Genomic DNA, 22,530 nt, shown 5'->3' with positions numbered 1-22,530 from the left:
AAGCTCCACTGACACTGTCCAAAATGTGCTTGCATCAGGATGACTGGCAGTGTTGTATAAAATGAAAGATGAAAGTGATGTTGCTAATGTGTGCAGCAGAAAATAACCTGCTCACCCAGATGTACTCATTGGCTGCCTGGCTTGTCTTCAGAGGCAAGTGGCGCGGGTTGGTTGGCTATTGCTAGCGCTGGCAGTAGTTTTCCTAACAAATCTCAGCCACTCAGGACAACCCCCTGCTGAAATTGCCATCCCTCCTTTGCATCCTCTGCTGGGTTGCAGCAGGATCAGCAAAATTGCCATCCCTCCTTTGCATCCTCTGCTGGGTTGCAGCAGGATCAGCGTATCATGGCTTTTGGTCACTGGCAATTTTGTGAGTTATGAGCTGGCCCTGAGGGTCTCAATGGTACCAGCGCATGTGTGAGGAGATGAGAAGCTGCAGGTGGTGCTTCCTTGCCCTGTAATGGGGGAGAACAATGCATTGTAGGCAAGCCAGGTCCACAATCAAGATTGCAAACCCATGTTAGCTGGGGGCAGCCATTTCTCCCTCTCCCCCCACCTGTCCGTGCTGTGAGCCACGGAAGGGTGTTTAGACCTGTCACGGGGGCTCATGCCACCATTCCCCTTCTGTACTTGCCATCTCGAGTGGGGGAGGCCAGAGCTCTGGCCCGGGGGCAATGCAGGTAAAGGCTGCTGAGAGGTTTTATGCTGGTGCTTGCTCCCCTTTCCGGCTTTGAGCGCTGGGGCGAGGGGACGGGATGCGGGCGGGCACCGCGAGACCATAACGGCTCAACCTGCGGCTAGGCCCGGCGTTGCTAGGGTACGGCAGCAGCAGGCCGTTGCTAAGGCCGCCATAGAGCCGAGGCCGTGTGCTCGGGCTAGAGCGGCACCCGGAAGCGGCTACTCTGCCCCCCGCTCTGTGGCCGGGAGGCTGCAGGATAATGGCGGCGGGCGCGCGGGGCGGCGGGCGCCTCGGAGAGGAGTGCGGGGCGGGCTGGGGCCCCTGAGGCCGCCGCCATGTACTCGGCCGCCGCCGCCTCGCCGCCGAGACGGGACTTCATCTCGGTGACCCTCAGCCCTGAAGAGGCGGTGGGGGCTGGTGGCTACAACAACAGCAAGGCCTGGAGGCGGCGCTCCTGCTGGCGGGTGAGGACGGCCGGGCTGGGAGGGCGGCCCGGGCTGGAGGGCTGCGGGGCCCCGGAGCCGCGGCCGTGGGGTGCCGCTGGCTGTGGGGGAGGGGGGGTCTAGGGCTGCGAGGGGGTCCCCGGCCATGCGGTGCTGCTGGCTGCGAGGGGGTCCCCGGCGGTGAGGGGTCCCCGGCCGTGGGCTGCCGCTGGCTGCGAGGGGGTCCCCGGCGGTGAGGGGTCCCCGGCCATGGGGTGCTGCTAGCTGTCTGGGGGGGAGCCCTGGTCTATAGGGATCCGGCAACGGATGGTGCCCGCGGGCAGGGTGAGGGGAGCCCCAGGCAATGAGGGTGCCCCTGGATTGTGTGCTAGGGGGTCCTGGGCTTTGGGACCTGGCAGTGGGTTCCCCTTCTGAGCTGTCGGGGGGGGGTTCCCTGGGCCATTGGGGAGTTGCACCCGTTGATGGGGTTGTTCCTGGGCTGTGTGGCAGTGTGCCCCTCGCTGTGGGGGATGCACATCCGGCTGTGGGTACCCGACGGTTTGACTCTCCCCAAGCTGTGGAGCAGGGGTGCTGCCGGGCTGTGGACACCTGGCAATGGGGGTGCCCCCAGACTGTCGGGCATGACCCATGTCGGGGGCTCTGAGAAGAGCAGTGTTGGGGTGGCAGGCATGGGATAATGTTTCCATTGGTCCCCAGCTGGCTGGGATTGGTGGGCTGCAGGCTGGTTGGGGGGGTGCTCTAGGTTGTGTCCTCATCCGTTTTTGTGGGCAAAGGTGGGGCGAGAATAGGGTGCGTGCTTCGAGAAGGAATCCAACCCTTTACAGCCCTTTAGGTGAGAAGGTGATTTGATGGGGGGACTGCACTCCCTGGACAGGAGTGGAGGTGAGAGATGAGATTTGGATTTGGTATCTTTGCTCCCTGTTTTGGGACTTGGAGGAGGAACCTTGTCCTGTCCCCTGGAAAAGTAAAGGGAGCGGTTCCACTTTCTGTGGGAAAGTTGAGCATCGGATGGGGGTTGCTGGCAGGGCAGTGTGGAAGCCATCTTATTTTCTGCTTGGGGGTAGGGAGTGGTCAGGAAGCTTGAACGGGGATGATTGTCTTGGGCTAGAGAGATAGGGTTGAAAAGTGTGACTCCAGGGGAGGAGGTGACCTTGCACCCTTTTGCAAAAAGGGGGAGAGGAACGGCCATGTGGTCAGATTAAGAGTATAAAGAATCTCTTTAGGGACATAGGGCTGCAGCTCCTGTCTTACCTACAGTTTAAGGAAATGTGGTTGCAGGGTACAAGACACTTCAACCTTCTTTTGTCTTTATTCTTTATCAGCCAAAAAACTAAGATGCTGGTGAATGGACTCCTGGGGACGTATTCTTGTGATCTTGGGATGGGTAGGAATAAAGCATAGAGTTAATGACTTTTCTGCCCTGAGTAAGCAGGGAGCTCCTCTCTTTGCAAGCATCCTTCTGAAATTGGGAGGTCATGGTACAGTTGGCAGTGCGGATAGAGTCAAAGGTGAATGAGCAGAATCAGCATTTTGCTGTGTGCATAAGGCAGAGTGCACAGGATCACTGTGCCATCAGTGGTAACAATGCACAAATGTACATTGTGGGGCTTTGCAGTGTGAATGCACTGACATTTCCTCATTGAAATATTTGCAATCTATGGTTCTTACTAAGAAGGTGAGAACTATAGGAAGTACTATGGGGTATAGCAGGATGTAGGAAACTGCAGAATGTTCCCAAGTGTAGCTTCGACACTGAAACCTCCCTTGCCGTATGCCAAAGCAAGTCTTTAGAACCAAACTGCTACTCCGGTGCGCTTGGATAGCACTGTTAGAAAACTAACAAAAGAGTAATTTACTAAATAGTGATTTAAAATAGTAAGCATTAAAGACTCCAATTGCTCCCCCTATAAATGGGAAAAGCTTCTCTGTTAGGCTAATGTAGCATTTGATGTCTGACTTATAGTGGTTTTGTTGTAAATACTTGCTTCAATTTGAAAAACATGTTTTTGCCCAATACTAATCTTGTGAATGTTGTGTTCTTGTTCATTAAGCTGTTGGTTTACTTCATTTTCACATTGCTGCGGGTTGGTGACTATATTTGTGGTGGCAGGCCCTAATTTGGATGATATTTTCACAAAGGTTATTTGTCAGAGGTACAATGCCTAAAATTTCTTGTCTAATTATCAGTGCTTAGCTTTATTTTGAAACTTTCTTCTTTGCTGCGATATCATTTTTAGTTTTCCCGCCATTTCTTTTGTTTCTTACTTTGCATTTCTCTTTCGTAATGCCTTGGTAACCAGAACAGAAGAGTGTCATGGCTCATTTCGAGATTTACATCTGGGCAGATGCACAGGTCAGCCAGCAAAAGGTTGTGATGAAAATCACTATGTTCTAGATGATGCTCTCTGGGAGTCTCGGCACTTGGCAGTCTCTAAGGTTCTTGCAGCAAGTGGCTCTGATGTTTCTCTGAGCCTACTGTGCTGTATGCTGGCATGTTATATTTCTGTTCTATCATCAAAGAAAATAAGCAATGGACTTCTGCAGTCAGAAACAGAGGGTAAAATTAAACTTAATCAGTTTTGTATGCCTTGCTCTGAATGAACTGATAGGAGTTTATTTTTGACTGAGTGGGCTCTCTAATGTCATGCTAAATATTCTTCTTGTTATTTATTTTCTTTCTCAAAGAAATGGAAGCAGCTGTCTCGACTACAGCGGAGTGTAATTCTCTTCCTGTTTGCCTTCTTGGCAGTCTGCGGAGTCATTTCATATACAAACATGGGAGAGCCTTGGAAAAGTACGTGCCCTGTGTGGCTCAGAATTACCTGAATGTGGCGGTATATTTAAGAGCTTGTTTTAGTTTTCCTAACTAATTTTAGTTTGTATTGACAATGACTGGGTGCATCCATTGAAGTGCAGGTGTTAAATAATTTTATGTGATGTGTTTCAATGGGTATGCTTACTCAGAAATGCTTTTAATATGCCTTTTAGTTCTTTGTTTTGACTAGCAGCAACATTTTGTTGATTAAGGTTTGGAGACCATGAGCGTTTTTTGATTACGTTTGTATGTACATATTGGTAACCCAAATGTACACACTGAAGATAAGTTCCAAGCTTTTCTAAAATACAAAGGCACATTTACCTTTAGTGTTATCTTGCTGCCTGAATTGAAAAGCTAAAAGAAAAAACATGCTCTTTTCAGCAGCCTCCTTTTATAGTATGGAAATCTTAATACTAAAAGATAATTTGTATCTAACAAGCAGTGTTTATTCAGAAACGTTTCTTAAATGGAAACACTTTTTAGAGGTGCAAATAGTATGTGAATGCAGTTGACTATCATAAATTTCTAGCAGGAGTCTAAATTGTCAATTCCCTGTACTAAGCGCTTTTGTGTGTCTAGGTCTAACAAACAAATCATTGGACGATCAGAGAATAGAACCAGAAGTTCCTGGGCTGAAGTTGGCAAATCCAGCTGTTTTACCAGCACCTCAGAAAGCAGATGTCAACCTTGGAGATTACCCAGAGCTTTCACCTCAGGTACCATAAGATGAAATGAGTTTTATAAAGCTGCCAAAGAATTTGTGAAAGCTGCAAGTAGTGCTTGGTTCCAGCAGTTGTCATGGAAAAAGAAATTATGGCCTGCAGTAGCAATTTTCTCTGGAAGGAATGATATCCTCTCAGGAAGAGCTTTGGTTATGGTATAATATGTGTTGGCTTTAACTTGTATGCAGACCGAATCTAAAGAAAAGGGACTGTGTGTGTGGTTCCTGGGAATTCTCTTATTCTATCTGAAGGAGATAGCCATTTCTTTAACAGGAATGCTGCTGGTTAGTGTAAGCATTTAGGAGGTGCTGGGTGGAAGCGGGTATAGCAGAAATCCTTATATGTAATATATGCTCTTGTTTTGTTAGTAGTGTTAAGTGTTCAGTATGCTTTTTCTTAATCACTGATATGCCTAGGAGCGAAGAATTTTAGGTCATGTTGACCTGTTACTTGAGGCTTCGCTTTCCTGCTGTAATTCTGTAATTTGTTTGGATTTTTAGGGCTGTAGAGTGCTCCAGATGTCAGTCTTGCAGTTGCAAGGAGCCTAAATAGTGTGCATGGTTGAATATGAGACATAGGATACAATCAATGTCGCACTGAATTCTTGCTAATTCTAATAAAAATTTACTGTACCTAGTAAAATGAAATCAAATATCTTTGCACTCCTTTGACAATGCCTTATGGTAATTTTATATCTGGTAGAAGTAGTGTGAATTAAAGATAACTTATCAGTTTAGATTTAACGACTGGGTAGTTTTACCAAGTTAAAAAAAAAAAAAATCAGGCAAGGTCTTCAGCATACCTTCCATTCAAGGAAGAATTTGTGTGCTAGGATGATATCAAAATAAGATTTTTTGAGGTTATATGTAACATTGGGATGCTTTGAATTATGAATTTGGATATATGAACTCTGCAAATACCAAGCACATCTTGATTTTGTTTTTCTCCTTTATTTTCTCAGAAGCAGCCAAAGGTGCCTCATGTCCGACGTGGTCCTCCTAATCTTCAGATCAAGCCACCACGCAGGGACATGAGGCTAAAGACCCAACGTGATACCAGCAAGGTTGTGGAAGAACCAGTCCAGGCTGATAAAGAAGAGAAAACAGAGAAATCTGTTATCAGGTAGAAATATTTCCAGCAAGTTACAGCTTTTCTCATTTTGTTGCTGTCTTCTCAGCATCCATTGGACGTTGCAGCAAAAATTTGTAAGGCCTTTTTGTTAACTGTTTTGTTTTGTTTTTTTTCCTTTATGTATGTTTGTTCTTCACTCTTGCCTGACAGCTCTTGACATTGCTAGGTTGATTTATTTAATTTGGGCAAATGTGCAGCTTTTCTATTTTTATTATTTGTATTGTAGAACTCCAGGGAGGATTTGGAGCCCTGCTAGACTGTTTGTGTTTCTAATGCATTTATACACTGTTAGTACCATGGAGAATTTTCAGTCTGTGTTTCCACTTGTTTTGTGGAAGATGTGAACATACCAGTATCAGTATAATAATACTGTCACAGGTGGCTTTGCCCTGACCCAGACTTGAAAATTATACCAATATCACAATTTTGGTTAGGAATATGGTGGCAGTAAATAAAGTAAGCTCAAGTGAAACTGGCAGAAGCTGTAGCTTTGTAGATGTAACTGTATAAGATATGCTTACTTGTTTCTTGAAAGGGGATTAGTCATACCGTTCAAAGCACTTTTATGTAGATAAAATAATTGCTTTATCAAGGGACCTATGGTGCTTTGATTATATTGATACAAAGATATAATTCTCTAAGATATTACTGATGGGAGTCTTTTAATTTGGGAATGACTGAAGGGATGTAACATTGATATAGAAAAGATGACTAGAAGTTCAGCAGAGATGCTTAAGATGTGAGAGTGCTAGGCTTCATTTTCTGAATACGTTTGTGTCCTTTTCAGCACTGACACAGCTCAACTGATCATAGCGTCAGAATTGTGCTTGCATCAGCATTTTGGCTGTTAGAATTATCTGAACGCTCTCAGAATGACTTCGGGACTATTGTTCCTGTTCCTTCACTGATGCTATTGCTGGTAGACTTAAACCAGTAGTAACAATTAGGAGAACTTAGGAAAGCAGTTATAGCATAGCAAAGACTTGTTACAAATTTTAAGAGTGAAAGTAAGAAAAAGAAATGATTGGATTTATGCAAGTCGTAAGGTATGCTAACTGTAAACAGTATGTACTTTAAAGGTTCCATAAGCCAAGGTCCATTAGCAGGTGTATCATGAACTCAAAGTTAACGTATTTATTTATTAAGCATGGTCAAGATTGTTTGATCTTGACATGAACCTGGCAGGACCTGAGGTCTATTCTGAAAGACTTTTCCTTTAAAAGATTCTTAATAAAACTTCTTTCAATTGTTTTATGCTTCTGTGTTGGTAGGAGAGGCTTGTGAATCCCTTGATAGTAAAGCAAGTACTTTAAGTGGCTACTCTTTCGTGCTTGTTCATGAGTTCTTAATGATGTTCATTTGTACGGTGCTAATTTATTGTTAGTGGCTCCTCTGAACATTACAGTTCTGAAATGAAACAAAATACTTCAAATGCAGCAATCTCAGATGTTTCCATATGTATTAAAATGTCTTTGTTAAATTCTATTGCCAAGATATTTAATAAAATTCCAAGAGCTATAAGACATTTTTTAATTCAGTAAAATTTCTCTGGTGCAAATGACTTTTTCTTTGAACTAAACAATTAGCTAGTGAGCAACACAGTTTTTTTGATCCTTGATACAAAATCAACTCCTGTTTCATCAAATGTAGTGAAAAATAGGAAATACACAGATAAATCTCGTTCACTTGCACAATTTTCTGTAATCAAATTAAGTATTAATTTCAATTCCTTGTATCTTACAGCTGGAGAGGAGCAGTGATAGAACCTGACCAAAGCACTGAACCTCCTTCTGCTAAAATAAAGGAACCAGAAAAAACTTCATCTATGGAAGCTGAAGGCCAGAAAGAACCAGGTAAGTAGCATGGTTAAAGATACCTTTATCTCTGTTGACTTTCATGGTTGAAGTTGTACAATTTCTTCTCCTCCCCCCCACCCCCCAGCGCCCCCCGCCATGCCCTTTTTTAATTTTTTTTCTTTTTTCAATTCATGGAAAAAAAAATCTGATGGGAGAAGGGCATAGGAAGGAATAGTTGTATAGGAAGAGATTATTTACCTAGAACATCAAAGCCGTTCAGTGTCCTTATTCTGCCATGACAGCCTACATGCTTGTTAATCTTCTTCAGAATTTTGGTTGAGTTGCAGTCCCAGTTCTCAGTATTGAATAAGGAATATTCTGATGCCTAAGTGTAATTTATCTGATGTGACTTTGAAGGTTACAGAATGCATCCTATACTTCCTGTTTCGTGCAGCTCACTGCTACCTCTCTCCTCTCCTAGAGTGAGCATGTCTGCTTCTGAAAAGTGTTGGGTGTCCTCAGGTGCTGCATAAAATGTGTCCTCTTTCATTTTGTTATCAGGACCATAGCTGCGAAGGGGTTTGTTTACTTATATGAAAACTTATGTGCATATTCCCTCATGCTGCATATTTTTGCAGCAGCATTGTTTCCTCTGAGATTTTGAAGCAAGGTGATCCCAAGCTAGAGAGCCTTTTGATTTGGGCCTTCTCTGTTGCTTTTCCAGAAGATAACTTCTTCATGTTTAGGGGATTGTATATCTGCCCTCAGTTTCATCGCTTGTCTTGTGAATTTTGTATGCTTTCCCCCACTGGTATCTTTTCAACCCATAAAAGAGAAACCAGAAGAATGAGCACTGAACATGTGCGCTGTGTATATATATATTTTTTCTTTCTCTGTTTATGGAGGGCATACGCTCCATTTGGGTCATCTTGCCCACTTTTTTGCTTTCCTTAAACAATTAGAGTGGCACTGAAAATAAATTTTAGTACCAAATCTTTGAAATCTGTCCTCTGGGAAGAGGCAAACATGCCCATCTCTTCTACAGGAAAGAACAGTTTAAAGAGAGAGGGCTTGAACAGGATGGTTTCCTTTTCCAGCAGTGGTTTTACTTTCCCTGGATCGCAGAACAAAAGGAGCTCTCTTCTTGAATTAAGTTGAACTATTTTTAAGGCTCACCAGGAAGCTGCAGAAGTCGTTTTTACAGTTGCTGTCCTTGTGGAACCTGTCGTTCTGCTTTCCAGGTTCATGTGAGGAAGTTCTGGTATGATAAACCCAGACGCTAGAATAATACAATGTGATGTATTTGGCTTGTGTTAGCTAAATATAAATGGGGTTAGTTTTACTGCTTGATGTCTTCCACTCTAAAATTCTTTCTTTATTAGCTTATAATTTTGCTAAACTTCAGCTAATGGAGTTGACAATTTTCATGCTGAATATGTAACACAGGCTCAATTTTTATAGTAAATCACAAACATAAATTTCAACCATTCTGGGTAGTAGAACAATGGAAAAAGACATGGCTTTGCCCAAGATAGAAAATGTCAAATTTTTCCTTTCTTTTTGAATGAAAAGTTCATGAGAAATCATTTTGTGGAGCTGACTTAATTTAGCAGAAAGGAATGAATAAGGCATGGAAGATGAAGAAAAAATATGTACTAAATTAGCTGAGGACTATACTTTTAAGCATATGTATACAACAGCTGAATTACAGTTGATTAGGTAATCTTAATTCTGGTATTTCCTGGCTTTCAGGTATTTGAGCTTTAATGATCTCATCTAGCAATTATACACATGATCATTTTAATGTTGTGTTTGGAGAAATTACATTTTTGTCAGGGAGAAATCTCTGTTTCCACTTGGCTGAACTGCTGACTAGAAATACTGACTGCTTATTCCATGGAGAAAAGGCTGTACTGAAAAAGAATANGGGGGAATCTCGATTTGAGGTAGAATTCAGCAAAGTGATATTTGTAATGGCTGTATAACTCCACTGCAGAAGTCTTGAGCCAGGTGCTGTTTTTCCTTTTGTAGTGCCCATAAATGAACGTCAGATGGCTGTGATCGAAGCATTCCGCCATGCCTGGAAAGGATATAAGGATTTTGCCTGGGGACATGATGAACTGAAGCCTTTGTCCAAATCTTACAGTGAGTGGTTTGGACTTGGGCTTACTTTAATCGATGCTTTGGATACCATGTGGATTTTAGGCTTAAAAGAAGGTAATTTTTTTTTTCCTTCTCTTTTTTTTTTTTTTTTCCCCTTCTCTCTCTCTAAAATAATTCCTTATTATCTATTCAGGCAGTATGTTCAGACTTCTTTGAAGAGAACACTGATTATGTGTTGGTGATGAATTTAGTTTTCCTATGAAGGTAAATATGTATATAAAAAAACCCCAAACATATTCAAGGATACTTTTGCTCTTGGATAAGAATTTGAGCCACGAACAAATTACATATAACTGTGGATATTTCTGCTAGAAATTGAGGAATGGATTAGTAGGCCACCTGAGTTTGTTTCTGTACTAAATCCCTGGCGTTATCTTTGTGGCATTATACCGCCACCATAGGCTTTCTACCCATCAGCCTTGTCATTAGCCTGCACTCTCCTACTTTCGTTTTGACACCTAATAACAATATTCACTATCTAGATTTAAGAGATTAGTTTCTCTAAGGAGTCAGTGAAGGGAGAAGGGGAGTGTTCAATACTTCCTACCTGAACTACTGTACCATGAGTATTTTTTCACAGTTCATTCTGGAAGTGACTGTTTTCAGAAGACTTTCAAACAGATTTTAAAAACTAAGCCAAAAATTCTGCAATTCTATTGCAGGAAACTTGCTTAATTAGTTTTCAAGAGGTTTTTGTTCCCCCCCCCCCTTTTTTTTTTTTAAAGCAGTGCTTAAAAATTTCTGGAACTGGGTCTGTTTAACCTTGGTAGACAGTCCCCTTAGTATAGTTTTAGAAAGGATGCATTTTTTTTTTTTCTGTCGAGACAGGAAGATCAGAGCTGCAAGTAAGGACACAATGAACAGTAGAAGTTTTTCCCACTTCTTTCTTTTCTACCTTTGAAGTTTGTGTTCATGTAAAATATTGAATCAAACAAATTCCATAGCATGAGTCACCAGCTCTAGGCTTGAGCAGGCTGTCTTGAAGTGTCATCAAGTTGACAGGGTGCTGCTTTTTTTTAATAAATGTGAACTGCATAGAGCTTTTAAAATAAATTATTAGTGATTTAGATGTATTGAAAATGGATGCTGGTTGAAGGCTCTTTCATATTTTGTAGCAGCTCTCCTTTTACTGATTGCTTTAGAAAGCTCGTGGGGTTTCTTCTGAATAACAGATGCTATATAAATGAAAGTTCTGTTTGAGGTTGCCAATCTTTCTTACAAGCTGATGCATGCTAAAACTCTTGTGGAAGAGGATCTTATATTTTTCTATTGTATCACATTGCTAGATAGTGATAATGTCTAACAACACATTTTCTTCTGTGGTTTGTCTCAGTAGACTTATCATATTTACCCAACATCCAAGAAAACCCAGAATTTACAAAGCTGCATAAATTTTCCTGACTGGTGTAGTTAAAACAGTTTGTTCAATTCAGGATAAGCTATCTCAGATTTTATTCGTAAAACTTGGTACATGGGAGTTGCAGTTTTTCCCTTCTGAGGATGCAGAGGCATCCTTTCACTGAAAGTTAGTCTCCTGTGCAATACCTTGCATTTCTGGGGAGCAGGTTGTTCTTCTGTGACTGCTTGCAAGCAGGCTTTTCTCTCTGGCGGGCGTGAAATGGTTTGTAGTAGCTTAGCCCTTGGTGATAGAGGCATCCACTAACCCACCAGAGCCTGTGAAAAAGCAATCACTGAGAGATGCTGCTGAACAGCTTGCTGTCAAATCCAAAGTGTCTTTCGTTCCGTTCTTTTTTGAATTAGTTGTGCATTAAAGAACCTTTTCTTTATTTGGAGGAAAAAACTGCAGACTGTCTTAGACACCATGTGTCTTTGCCTGGGGATGTTACGGGTTAAGTGCTGAAGCAGGAGGCATGCTCCCCAGGACACTGCTACACTGGAGGCATTAATGGCTGTTAATTGAAAATGTCATCTGTTACGTTGACAGATAACAGCTTTGGTTTAAAAAGACTTAATTTTAAAGGTCTAAAGGCTTTTGTGGAAGTGTAACTGATTATCTGTCCAATCAAATGGATGGGCTTGAAAGAGCTCCATGTCTGGACGATTTTAATAGAGAATTATTTATTTATTAAAACTATTAGGAACTTGTTATTTTGCTGGGTGTTTCTCTCTGTATACATCTGTGTTGCACACTAAATAAGAATTTTTCCTGCATGTGCTCTTCATCTTATTTTTCTGCTTAAAATTATGATCTCTTATATAGATATGAGCAAATACCTTGGACATGTGGGATAGTAATGTCTCTAGTCTGGTTGTTGGGGTACGCTGGAAGTTCATCATTGATCCTCCTTTTATATTTTTCAGAGTTTGAAGAAGCACGAAAATGGGTAGCAGACAATTTAGTATTTGATAAAAATGTGGATGTGAACCTCTTTGAGAGCACTATTCGTATCCTGGGGGGCTTGCTGAGCACCTACCATCTCTCTGGAGATAGCCTCTTCCTGGAAAAAGCAGTGAGTGATTAGAGTCTTACAATCGAAAGTGGAATATGTATCTTATATTGGGCAAAGATGAGGGAAGATTTATCAGAAAGTTAAATGTTACCATTTTCTTCGTCTGTGTTTCATCTTTAAAACAATGGGAGAGTATTTATTGTTAATCTTCTTAGCCTGTGCTTTTGTTTGCTGCCTGAGTAACATCAGAGCCCTGCTATGTTTTATTAGGCATACTTATAGATATGCCTGTTTTTTGTTAAGAATGGGCTGACCCTAATGAGAAAGTTTATGAAGGAAAAGAGAAAATAAAGAGCTGGAAAAGAGTAATAGTTGTCTTTTTCACCTTTTCCATGCATCTTAACAGCTATCAGCCACGTCCTTAAATTAGTGCTCATCTAGGTGCAGATTCAATGATTTCAGAATTAAATCATGTGGTATAGGGCTTGCAGAATCAACTAAGGCATACAATACTGGGAGCAAAGTGGAAGCTCTGTAGTCATTACTGTGAATGTGTCCATGATCCTTTTTAATTTTTCACTTCCTTGCACAGTCTAAAACTAAGCTGCTGTCCTCTTTTTTTTGTTGTTGTTTTTTTTTTTCCTCTGCCTGCTTGCTGAAAAAAAATGTAAAGATATTTTTCTGTCCTGTGCTCTTGGATTTTCTTTAGAAAGACATTGGGAGCAGGCTTATGCCAGCATTCAACACACCCTCCAAGGTACCTTACTCCGACGTCAACATTGGCCGAGGCACTGCACATCCACCTCGGTGGACATCTGACAGCACTGTGGCAGAGGTGACCAGCATTCAGCTGGAGTTTAGGGAGCTCTCTCGTCTCACCGGAGATGAGAAATTCCAGGTAGGGGAGAACCAGTCAAAGCTCCCCTTCCCCCCACTGGTCTATGGTACCACCCTTAATGCACATGGTCTGTGTGAACTTTCAGTGATGTTTCTTGAGTTGTGAAGCTCTAGATGAAGAAAGGAATAGAAAAAAATCATTCCAATTCTTTTCTTAAATAACAAAAGGTAATAGTGTAGGTGAATAATTTTTAATAATTTTGATACTAGGTTATCAGATATATCAAGCCTAATAAAATTTGATATTAGGTTTTCAGGTTTTGAAAAAATACTAAGCTAAACAAGGGCTATTAAACTGTGCCTTGCTTAATGTTAGAAATCTGTGTGAGGTTTCTGGATGCCCTTTTGTAAATGCTAAGAATAAAACCATGGTGTTGCTCTCCCTGAACCCTCCAAGGAACTTAACTAAAATGTGAAATCACTAGATTGAGCCTTATAGAAGGTTCCGTTATAAGGGGAAGTTAGTTGAAACAAGAGTAAATCCAGAGAACAAGAATAATTTCCACTGTCCTTTTCATTTAACAGTGTTTTCTTTGTTGTTTTAAACTATATCCACGGCTCATGATCAAAAGAGGTGAAATTATTTAAAGAAACTGTAACTACAGCATGGTTCCTGGAGTTGTTATTTTTAGCTGTATTCCCAGTTTGCAAATATCAGTAAATAAAGATGATTGTCCCATGTCATAGTACTGGCTTTAGAGTAGACTTACAGCACTTACTGAAGAATATAGATGAGCTTTGTGTGAGGGGAGGAAATGGTTACAAATATCTCGGAGCACTTAAATGTACCCGGAACATTGTATCTTTGAGAGTCAGAAAGTTTGAAATCCTGTATTTAATATATTGTATGAGCTGAACTTGATATCCCTCATACTAATCTGAGGAAGAATAGTTAAAGATTTGTTGTTGGCCTGAAGTTATTAGTCAGTTTTGTGTATCAATTATATATGTAATTTACATTCGCTCTTTTTTTCTTTTTCCTTGTAGAAAGCTGTAGATGAGGTGATGAAGCATGTTCACACCCTCTCAGGGAAAAATGATGGACTAGTGCCTATGTTCATAAACACCAACAGCGGGCAGTTCACTCACCTGGGTGTCTATACTCTGGGAGCCAGAGCTGACAGCTACTACGAATATTTGCTTAAGCAGTGGATTCAGGGTGGGAAAAAAGAAAATGAGTAAGTTCTTTACACTTTTCATATTAGTGTGAGAATGGTGCAAGCTAGAAAACTTTCTGTTGTAGTTTGCTGCTTAAAGAATAATAAGCTATGTACCCAACAGTCCACTAAAGATATCACTGAGTTTTTAACAGCAAGCTAGGTAAAAAAAAGAATCTGTGGTAATTTGATGCAAGAGCACAGAGCTTATTCTGAAAACTTCTCAGAAAGCTTCTCTTCTTCAGTGCGTCAGGTGTGAGGAGGGTTGCAGACAGGAGAAGAGAATTAAGTCCTTGCTGTAGATGTGGAACATGCATACACTGCCTCGGAAATACCAGTGATACTTTGTTTCACCAATGGTGTCTTAATTCCACCCTTCCCCACCCTCTAAGGGGTGATTGGGGAAAGGTGAATCCTACTAGATGGTTGAGGTGGGAGAGTGGTCCTTTTGCTTCTGTTAGAAGAAAGAAAAGTCTTAAGTTTGATATCTATGCAAACTTCGCTTTAGATCTGTTCTGTTTCTCTTAAATGTGCTGGAAAACTAGAAGGGAGTGTTTGGAAGGATCAGAGGAATTAGAAATGTCTTGTAGTGGGAAAGGAAGGTGTCCTTCAAAACAAGACAAAAAGAAACCCAACCAGTTTTCATCCCTATTTGCTAATTCTGTTGAACTTTTTCCTGCTGAGGGGTTTAATGCATATGGAGAGTCAACATGCCTCTGTGAGGCTTTTCATTATATCAGCAGATGCATCTCTACAAAGCAAGTTTGCATCACTGCTTTTTCCATGCTGGACTATGACTGTAAACTGAGAACCATTGTCTCTGGTACTATGAATCATGGCTTTTTGTCAACATCAAAAGGACTTATTCAACAGGGTTTTCTCACACCACAAGATTTGCATGGTACCTATAATTAATTCCCAGTTGATGGTGACTTTGAGTTTTTGTCAGTTTTTGTATTTAATTGAATATCATTCTTCAGACTGAAAGAATGGTCTTCTAAAGGGTTGCGTTGAACATCAGCCATGGTGAAACCTATTCTGAATGTGTGTATTTGAGCTAACTGGGAATGATGTTAATTCACAGACTCTTGGAAGACTATGTGAGAGCCATAGAAGGAGTGAAAAAGCATCTTCTTCAGAGATCACAGCCTAAGAAGCTTACCTTTGTAGGAGAGCTTGCTCATGGCCATTTCAGTGCCAAGATGGTAAGAAGCACACCTGCATTATTTAAAATAAATAAAAAAGAAAAAGACACTCCCCACACCCACCCCTAATATGACCCTTGACAGCTGTTGGGCTGTCACTTGCTGAGCAAAGATATGTTCTCTGGGCATGGGAATCAAGGGCTTTGCTGTGCTGCTGGAATACCAGTAACAACAGCTTTTGAGATTGCACATACATGCGGTGTACCAAGGAGAAACTGAAGTGTATGTCGGGGAGGAGGATTACTGCAGGTCTGTGGGTTGGTGTAGTCAGGAACTATACCAGGAAACCAGGACTATAACCAGTATAATGGCAGTACTGAGTAACTAGTTTGCAAGATAGTGGTCACTTGTGCAGAACAGGGGCCTTCTCTTTGGCTTATGTTTCCTTCTCTGGGTCACTCTAGAAATTCCGTTTATGTTCCTGCAGGAGTGAACTTTTTGGTGCTGGGGTTGGTGTTTTTGTTTTTGTTTTCCCCCCTTTAGTCATACAATTGCTGTATCTGAAAATGATGAAGCAGTGACTATTTTATTTATTATTTGTGTTTTCCATAAATCAAAAATATGTGGTTGCTTTCACACCTGGCTTCTCAGATTTACCTTCAAAAGAGCAGGTGGTCTAATATTGTGTACTGGGTGTAAAAATCAGAGAACTTTGGATGGTAGTGTCCATTCAGGACATTTAATTATTTTCCTGCATTTAGGGTTAGTGAATGAAATACCATGCTGTTGGCTGTAGGAAAACTTTTGAGCTTAACTCCCTGGTCTTAATCTTTGTAGTCATTCTCTTTAGAATGCACTTTAGGATTTTTTTTTTTTTTTAATGCACTTTAGGATTTTTTTTTTTTTTTTCCAGTTAAAGATCTTAGGCAAGTGAAAGTATTTTTTTTTTTTTTTTTTTTTTTTTTTTTTGTAAGATAAGTGATGTATTATTAACATACGTATGTGTAAACTTGCACATACTTTTTTCAAATCCTGCACTGAACTTCAGTGAATTCTTTGACTTATCTGGTTTCTGGATTTTTTTGTTTACCAGATGTTCAGTTCTGTTCTTCAGCATGTGCTTCTTGCATCTGAATTTCCCAAAGCCTCTCCCAGCCTGCTAATAGTGAGACCAGAGTCTGGGTTTTGGTTAGAGGGGGCTCCCCCACCTCAAAATCTGACAAGATTGAATTCATTCAGAATTCATTGGCTTGGCTGTAGGTTTCTGCATGAGTGAATATGCTTGCTTTTGTCCCAGGGAGCCAGAGTCATCCCTGGCTGACTGGAAAAGTGAAGGATGTTAGTCTAGTATGTTTATGTTGATTCTCACCACCCTCAACCATTTCCTGTAGGATTGGATGGGGTGTTAAGAGGTTAACTCAGGTGCTGTTTGTGCACTGGAGCTTTTTCACTATATTTTTGAGTAATGAGAGCTGAGCTTTCATTTTGAATGGTAAAAATTATTTAAAATTCTCTATGTGACACTAATGCATAATTCTTACATTCATAAAACCAGTGGTGGGTTGGCCCCTGAAAGAGGACAATCAATCTTGTATTGCAAACTGAATTTAAGTGGAGTTGAATTTTTGGCATTTTATATAATGCTCTTCTCAGATGTGTTCATGAACTGACTTAGTTGAATTCTTCGTGGAAATGTGACTAAATTCATCTTGGTTGTTTACAAGTATCGCACAGTTCTTGTGGTAATACTGTTCCCCATGTCCTTTGAATACATTGTTTACTATAGCGTGTAAAAGCTAAGAAAGAAATGTCCCTGTAGTCCTTTCATTGCTGCTGCTTTGTGTTGGGATAGCAAGCATGAATACCGTGCACCATATCATCCTCAAATACTTCTTTCCTGTGATACGTGAGAGCCAAAGATGTTTTGCTCAAGGTGTCTGCTGGTTTTGGCACCCAGCTAGAAGAGAATAATTCTCGGAGAGCTGGTGGTAAGAATGGGAGCCAGCTGTATCGCAGACCCTATACAAGAACAGTACTGCTGGAGCTTTGACGCCCTGTAGATGAAGGGGTAATAGCTTTTTATTATCCCAAACAAGTTGCAAGAAAGGGGCAAGCTTTCAGGCAGAAATAGACTTGAAAGCTTGTCATTGTTTTTCAGTTGTATCAGTGGATGAAATAAAAGCTGTTTTCTCTCTCCAAATACTGTCTGTCTTTCATTACTCTCTGAAACAATCATCTTAGCATTACTGTAAATCTCCTTCAGTGGACCTCTTCCCTTTCCCCTTCATTTTCAGTGGTTAGCTCCAATCTCCCCATGGTCTCGCCTCAGTTTTTGTTTTAAAATATTGACGCTTGAGAAATATATTTCTTATGTCACAGGGTTATTTTAACTTTCCCTATCATTTTCCTTTCTGTTTGTTCTGGGTGTCATGGCTTAAGTACTCCGGATCACTAAATATCTTACTATCATCACAGACATTTTTCTGAGACCAGTCAATCTTTGAAATCTGCTAGGATCTGTTTTAAATGCTGTCTCAAATTTATTTTCTTTTTACAGACTAGTTTTGCAATGGTATTTGTCTTCCCTTTTTAATTTTTAAGTTCGGATGATGACCAGTTTGTCCCTGACTTAGTTGCCTGTATTGAGAAACCTGGAGATGATTTTTTTCCATGAAGTGTTATTAAAAGAACTCTTTTGGTAAACCAAAAGACTCTCTCTTCCCCCTACCTCAAACCTTTCTTACTTTCAATAATTTGTCATAATTATAAAAAAGCAAGCAGAGTCTTGTACCTTTTCCAAATTTGTGAAGTCCCTGTAATAATGCTGCCTGCATTACATCAGTTTCTTAAAAATTTACCCTGGAGATGTTGGTACCTGAAATGTAAAGAGACATGATCTGTGTTCTAATATTATAGCATTCATTTTACTTCAGTTGATTTGTTTATTTTTCTCCAGTAAGAGTTGTCTTATCTTGCAGGATCACTTGGTTTGCTTTTTGCCTGGTACTTTGGCACTGGGAGCTCACAATGGATTGACTGCTGATCATATGAAATTGGCTGAAGCCTTGATAGAAACCTGTTACCAGATGTATGTGCAAGTAGAGACAGGCCTGAGTCCAGAGATCGTACACTTCAATCTTCATGCACAAAAGGGCCACAAAGATGTGGAAATCAAGGTGAACAGCTAGTTGACCAGAACTATAATTTGATAAAATTTGATGTTGTTTGATGAAAAAAATTTTCTTAATGACCACTGTAATGTATCTAGAAGCATTTATTATGTATTATATATTTAGAATCATTTGGGGTATATGGAGATGGGAAGTACCAGTCTTATAACACTATCTTTCTCCCTGCGTGTGTGTTGGAGGAAACTCCCTATCTGAATTACTCTTGGCTTTTCTCTCCCCCCCCCCCCTCGCAGCCTGCAGACAGGCATAACTTGCTGCGACCAGAAACTGTGGAAAGCCTTTTCTATATGTACAGATTCACTGGAGATAAGAAATACCAAGACTGGGGCTGGGAAATCTTGCAAAACTTCAATAAGTATACACGGGTAAGGTCAGCCTATAAAGACCTCATTTTTCCAGGACTGTATCTTCTCTCTCTCTGTCTCACCCAAGAACTTCTGAAACTTACTGTCTTTCAAGAGTCATCAAATATCCTGTGGGGAGATTCTTAAGAACCAAAAAAATTCAGTTCATGCAGTGCCTTAAAGTTTATGCCACACTAAATACTTAGTACATTAAGGGAAAGAACTTCTATTACATGGATAAAAAGTAAAATGAAGACACTCTATACAGACTATCAAAGTGTCTCTATGTCGTCTTGCTAGCTATTAAAATCTCTGCTGTAATCTTTTTAGAATTCAGAAGTTGAGAGGGGTCTGGCTGGATTGATAGAACACTTTGAAGGCAATAAAATTTTTTTTTGGCAACGACAGCAGAAGTCTCTTCTGTTTTTCATCCTTATCCCTCCAGAGCAGGAAAAACAGCATCGATCACCAAAAAACAAAAAACCTGCCACAAAATAGCATTAACGCTTCAATAGGCCTAGAGGGTGTGGTGGTTTTCTTATTTAATTATGTTGGGGTTTTTTTTCTTCATTCTGAGTACAGTGATCATGGAGAGATCCCTCTGATGTGCTGTAAAAGTGTGGTCCAGATGCTAGTGGTCATTAAATATCCGTGATCTGTTCTTAAAAGAATAGATGTGGTACTGTGACTAACTCTAATGTAGAAATTACAATATTTGCTTCCTATACATTTCTCCAGAAATTTCTGTGGGATGTTCTTTGTGATGCTTCTTTTACATTAAGCATAAATGGACATCTTGCTTCATTTTATTCTAGTGGTTTGTGTGGTAATGTGTTTTAAAGTGTACTGTGTTTTTTTTTTTTTTTTTTTTTTTTTTTTTAATTTTTTTTTTTTTTTTTTTTTTTTTTTTCCTCATATCTGAAGTTTTATATATAAATGAAAATTAAGTACTTAGTAGATTAAGTAATTCTGCTTCTTAGTACTTACTTTCACTTCTTAATTAACATTCAGATACTCTTGGAGAAAATAATTTCTTTTAGGTTATAGAAATATACAAATTTTCTGCTTCTTTACACAGGTTCCTACGGGCGGTTATACTTCCATTAACAACGTCCAGAATCCCAGTAACCCAGAGCCACGAGATAAGATGGAGAGCTTCTTCCTTGGGGAAACACTCAAATACATGTTTTTGCTGTTTTCAGATGACATAGACTTAATCAACCTTGACAAATATGTATTTAACACGGAAGCTCATCCACTCCCAATTTGGATGCCGGCATAGACTTGGTGTCAGTAGACCTTCCAGTGGTGGCATTTTTATCTTCAACTCGCTTTACTTTTCAGGGTTTGAAGAGAGATGCTCTATTTGCACCTTTCTTGGTTTAAAACAAACGAACAAAACCTTTGGGAAAGCATCTCTGGTTTAGAGAAGTTTCGTAAGTCTTAAATCTAACCCCTGTGCTTTAGTTTGGGGGTGGACAAACCATGCCATACTAAGCTGCTTTGCCTGGTATTGATGATTAGGTCAAGAGAATAATTGTAATGTGGACCATGACATTCACTGGGCTCTGGTGAGCCGGAACTCGCTTGTCAGTCTTACTAAATGATAATTAAATATCAGGAATGCAGCAAGCTGTCTTACAGCACAGGATTGTCGCTGAAGAGAAGGAATAAACCTAAAGATATCTGGTTTATTCTGGACATCCTGAAACACTTGGTTTATGGCACCATTCCTTTGTAAGAACCTGTAGTGTTTCAGATGGTAAGTGGAATAACCAATGAACTGTACCATTGTCCCAGGTAAAAGCGAAGGTATCAGTGTTGTTACTGATACTCAGATCTCATTCCAGACTGTTGAGCCATGCTGCATTACACTAGCGGAAGAAAGTTGCAGCAAAGCACATGTTGTACAGTATCTTAATTTTCTAGAGCACTTTGAACAATCTGTTCAAGCTGTGGCTGAAATGAATGATGGAAAGTTAAGTAGAAAATTTGCTGCTGGTTTGGCTCAAAGTGGTATATAATTTTGTAGAGGTATTGCAGTTTTTTTAACTTATCTGCAGGAATGCAGGCGACAATGTGAAACAAGTGAAACTACACATGTGTTTTATATATTATTTGCATCAGTTAGACTCAGGTATTCTGACTGAAAGCTGCTTTGTGAGGTTGGGCACTGGGAAAGCTTGTGAGCACATTAGGTATAGTTCCAGCTCAACCTCCTTCCATTCCTTCCTGTCCAAATCTTGCATATTAAGGTGTTTGCTGGCTCAAAACAGGCTTACAATTGTACAGCAAAATTCATGCTTTTTTTTTTTTTTTTGGGGAAAATTTTTTTTTTTTTTTTTTTTTTTTTTTTGGACTGAGGAGAAATTTGCAATTCTTCTTATTTTTTCTTAGCACTACCTTGGGTGGAAGTATTTTCATCAGTAATATTAAAAGCAGACAGTGTAAATATATTACGACAGTTCCCAGTCCCAGTAGATTTACTGAAGTCTGTTTAGTTGCTTGAAGGGAAAGCAGACCACATGTTTGTTTATAAAAGAATCTTACCAGAGCCCTGGGGTCTTTCATTTTTACATGTGCAAATAGGTTTTAAACCATAAATTTTGAAATTAGCTTTCTAAAGTACTTTTCCTTTTGGTTTTGTAGCTACTTGAACAGTTCTGTATTCAGAAATAAGTTCTCAAAAATGTGCTTTTTCATATTTTGAAAGAGGTTATTCTCATCAAAATGTCCTTCCCCCTCATGTTATTGGGAGCCGTGGGAAGTTATATGCAGGTGCATGGCAATGAGAATGAAGTACAGTCCCCTGTAAATCTGGGGCTATGAAACAGAAATAATATAAATCTGACTATAACAGTTAATTTTCCAGTAGGTGTGGGGGTTGTATGTATTTTACAGTATCTGTAACCTTTGTTTTGTTAAGTAAGCTACATCTTTATTTGTTTTGTGCTGATCAATCCTATTTGCTGGAGTCAGAAGTTACCCTTTGGACCACTATTTAAGTTTCTTAAAGAATATTTGTCATTCCGTTTACTAATGATGGCTTATGGAAATTGAGAATTTTTACACATTACTTAAATTTACCATTCTTTGTCATCAAAGGGACCCTGGGTTTTGCAGAGTGTTAGTGTTCCTTCAGTTCAAACACCACAAGTAACTTAGAAATAGCTGAAGTTTCTCACTTAAGCGTGCAGTGGAATCTAGTAGTCATAGCCTGAACAACTGATTTGTTACTAAGGCTTCTGTTATGTCAACGAAAACACTAAAGAAGGAAAATGCCATTGAAATGTAGGAGGAAATACCTTCAGTGTTTTCTTAACTCTGTTTGTGGAGCAGGTATGGGTTATTGTGGAGCTGAGTTTTGGCTAAAAGCTGATGGGTTAAAACGAGAGGTTATTGGGGGTTCAGAGAGAAAACAAAAAAACCAACTCGGTGAGACTGCCTAGCCTCTGCTCACTTTTGCTGCTTTGGCCTTGTGCCTTCGATTGAAGCTAGTACTGAACCCCTAATTGCTGATTTTGCTATGGGCTACATGAATTCCAGAGTGTGGTGGTGTTTCACCTATATGACAGCCCTACTAAACGGGAATAAAGAGAATTCTTAGCATATGGAATACATTTAAAAGTGCTC

At 40.2% G+C, this 22,530-nt stretch overlaps 1 protein-coding gene across 1 annotated transcript; it reads left to right on the top strand.

The window, feature by feature from the left end:
* The first annotated feature begins 945 nt into the window (after positions 1-945).
* MAN1B1 (mannosidase alpha class 1B member 1) lies at positions 946-21,211 on the top strand. The gene is made up of 13 exons (XM_026073337.1): positions 946-1,143; positions 3,808-3,916; positions 4,520-4,656; positions 5,624-5,784; positions 7,537-7,646; positions 9,621-9,806; positions 12,075-12,223; positions 12,873-13,061; positions 14,048-14,238; positions 15,302-15,422; positions 18,341-18,538; positions 18,787-18,918; positions 19,976-21,211. The coding sequence occupies exons 1-13, from the start codon at positions 1,015-1,017 to the stop codon at positions 20,177-20,179; spliced, it is 2,016 nt and encodes a 671-aa protein (XP_025929122.1). The 5' UTR covers positions 946-1,014; the 3' UTR covers positions 20,180-21,211.
* The last annotated feature ends 1,319 nt before the right edge of the window (positions 21,212-22,530 follow it).

The sequence above is a fragment of the Apteryx rowi genome, unplaced genomic scaffold (genome assembly GCF_003343035.1).
Source record: "Apteryx rowi isolate R43461 unplaced genomic scaffold, aptRow1 scaffold_367, whole genome shotgun sequence".
Classification (NCBI taxonomy): Eukaryota; Metazoa; Chordata; class Aves; order Apterygiformes; family Apterygidae; genus Apteryx; species Apteryx rowi.
The sequence above is the reverse complement of the archived record's forward strand: the minus strand, read 5'-3'. Positions and strand labels throughout refer to the sequence as shown.